Source organism: Priapulus caudatus, unplaced genomic scaffold (genome assembly GCF_000485595.1).
Source record: "Priapulus caudatus unplaced genomic scaffold, Priapulus_caudatus-5.0.1 Scaffold394, whole genome shotgun sequence".
NCBI classification, from domain to species: domain Eukaryota; kingdom Metazoa; phylum Priapulida; class Priapulimorpha; order Priapulimorphida; family Priapulidae; genus Priapulus; species Priapulus caudatus.
In genome coordinates, this window is record NW_014577455.1 from 279,592 (window position 1) to 282,102 (window position 2,511).

At 38.9% G+C, this 2,511-nt stretch overlaps 1 protein-coding gene across 1 annotated transcript in view; it reads right to left on the reverse strand.

Moving 5' to 3' along the window:
- The window catches only part of LOC106809888, an 8,200-nt gene extending 5,936 nt beyond the window's left edge, over positions 1-2,264 (reverse strand). The window contains exon 1 of the mRNA XM_014813125.1: positions 2,104-2,264. Coding sequence (XP_014668611.1) covers positions 2,104-2,190 — 87 coding nt within the window. The 5' untranslated portion in view covers positions 2,191-2,264. The remainder of the gene's footprint in view (positions 1-2,103) is intronic.
- Between the last annotated feature and the right edge of the window lie 247 nt (positions 2,265-2,511).

Here is a 2,511-nt window from a genome sequence, read left to right on the forward strand (position 1 = left end):
AATAAAAAAAGTATTTTTTAGGCTGAATAAAACCCTTACTTAAATACTAACATCTAGACTAGTTATGGTACACTACAGATAGCACATATATTCTTTAATAATCACGGCTCATTTACAAGGACCCCACTCCACAATTACAAGTTAGAGTGGCGCTAAGGCGTTGGGAATGGATTAGAGTTCAAGGGTGGTGATATTGACGATGTATGTATGTATGTATTGCATGCCACCCTCGAGCCATATCTCGAATAGTTTTCACCACCAGTACCTCGATCTATCATTTGTGAAAGTCTTGCTTCAACTCTAGACGAAAATACCATAAAAACATATAAGTGGTGACAGCACTGACAGGTGCAAGCCATTTCAGTTGTTTCATTAGTGAACATGTTTGATATTCAATGTTTCCATTGCACATGACATAACACACTCATCATGTCATCTCTTGGTTCAAGGATGTATTACTATTAGGTGACCCCAATGCATTTTCGCAATGTGCGACATGTGCAAATGTGGACAGCTGTTATATCCTTGGGCCCATCTCTTCACCATGTTGGCCTTGCCGGTTCACACTAGCATGTCTGCCATGATCTAGCTGTTGCAACATGGCTTCAGATGGTAACATACAACTCTCAACGCACTCGTTGTACCGAGTGATGGGTCGTTTGTTTAAAACCAATTTAAAGTAACCAGATGTCAGCATTACAGGTGATTTCATGTATTGTGGATTTGGGTCAAAACTAAAGGTTCTGTTAATGTTACTAGAGTCTGTAAAGCCCTGGGATTGAGTTGATGAGCAGCTATAGCCTGCTGTGGCAGCCAACAATTATGGTCCAGGGTAAAATATTGTTTAGCTCTACTCTGGTACATCTTTGCTTGTCAACAGGCTGTTTGTGGAATGAATCATATGGATGTGTGTATTTATCATTTATATGATTTGGTGCACAGGCACTTGGAACACATGCGTCTAAACAGAGGAATTGCTCCGACCTATGATTAGAGGATAAAAATAAAATTTGTGACGTTTCGTTTTCATTTTGGCATTTAGCCTATGACTATGAGCGATACTGCGCGTACTATTCGCTAATTAATTAGACTAATTGTGCTTCGATAAACTCAGAATTCACAGAGATTATAGCTAAGACATGTGTCTATAATAGCTAGAATGTATAGAAATGTAACCCAAATTGTTCGCGCCATATGATAGTTAGTGCACTTTCCCACCGGTCATAGCATAATAGGCTAGCGTATGCGGCGGCGGGGGGGGGGGGGGGTTAACAGCTGCATACAATGCGCCAGTGTGCTCACTACGAGCGGTGCGAGCAAAAACGAAACGTCATGAAATTCTATTTTTATCCTCCAATCACAGGTCGGAGCAATTCCTCTGTTGATAGACGCATGTCTTGGAACGTCTCAATAAAAAAAATAATGGTAAATAAACACGAAATGTATTTACTACCAGTCTTGGTGTTTTTCTACTCTATTTCGCCTATTATTGCCGATAATCACCTGTAAATGCCGGTCAAATAAAGAGCTCTCTTATTCTTGTTGTTTGTGCACAGGGCGTGCGTCACAAGCCCTTGGAGGCTCAAGTTTCAAGAAGAGTATAAGACTATATATTAAGAGCGAAGCGGTTCCGCTCACACCGCTTCGCTCTTAACATATAGTCTTATAGTTATACTCTTTTTGAAACTTGAGCCTCCAAGGGCCTGTGGTGCAGTGTACTTGTGTGTTGCAGAGGAGCATTTGGCCGGCATTTACAGGTGATTATCGGCAATAATAGAGTAGAGAAACACTAAGACTTTGGTAGTGAATACATTTCGTGTTTATTTACCATTATTTTTTTTATTGAGACGTTCCAAGTGCCTGTGATTTGGTCATTGCCATTGCCATTGGTGTACTGTACATCAGTATATATAATAATTGTATGAAAGTCAACTATTGAACTAAGTAAATATTCATTAATAACACATTATATCATTAATTTATCAGTGAATACGGTAGGACTAGTATAGTACAGTAGTGTAGTATAGTATAGTCTAGAGTATAGTGTTGCAATTTTGGAGTTGGGTTGCACACGACGCGTGTTATTGTATTTAAACAGCTCACCCTAGATTTGGATGTATTAAGATTTTCATTACGACCTATAGGTCGCTTAAACTTTTCACCAGCATCTGTACACGGGAAATGATCCATTCCACAATAAAAGTGCCCACTAACATGTCGAATAACATGTCGAAATAACAGTAAACATTTTCAAACCATGCGCCATTTCAATGTGTTGTTGTTTTGTATATTTTGCATAGGTGGCGTTGTATGCAAAGATGTCAGCCTCCATGTCTCGGCGTTTATTAATGAATTGTACAAAATTATTAAAATGCGTCATATCTCCTCTGAGAAACCGATATGGAACCATGAGTGTAGAGAAACGCAAGTTTACGTTGGTTACTTTGACTAAACCAATAATATTCTTACCATACCCAAACGACATGACTAGTAATAGTATAGACTATACTT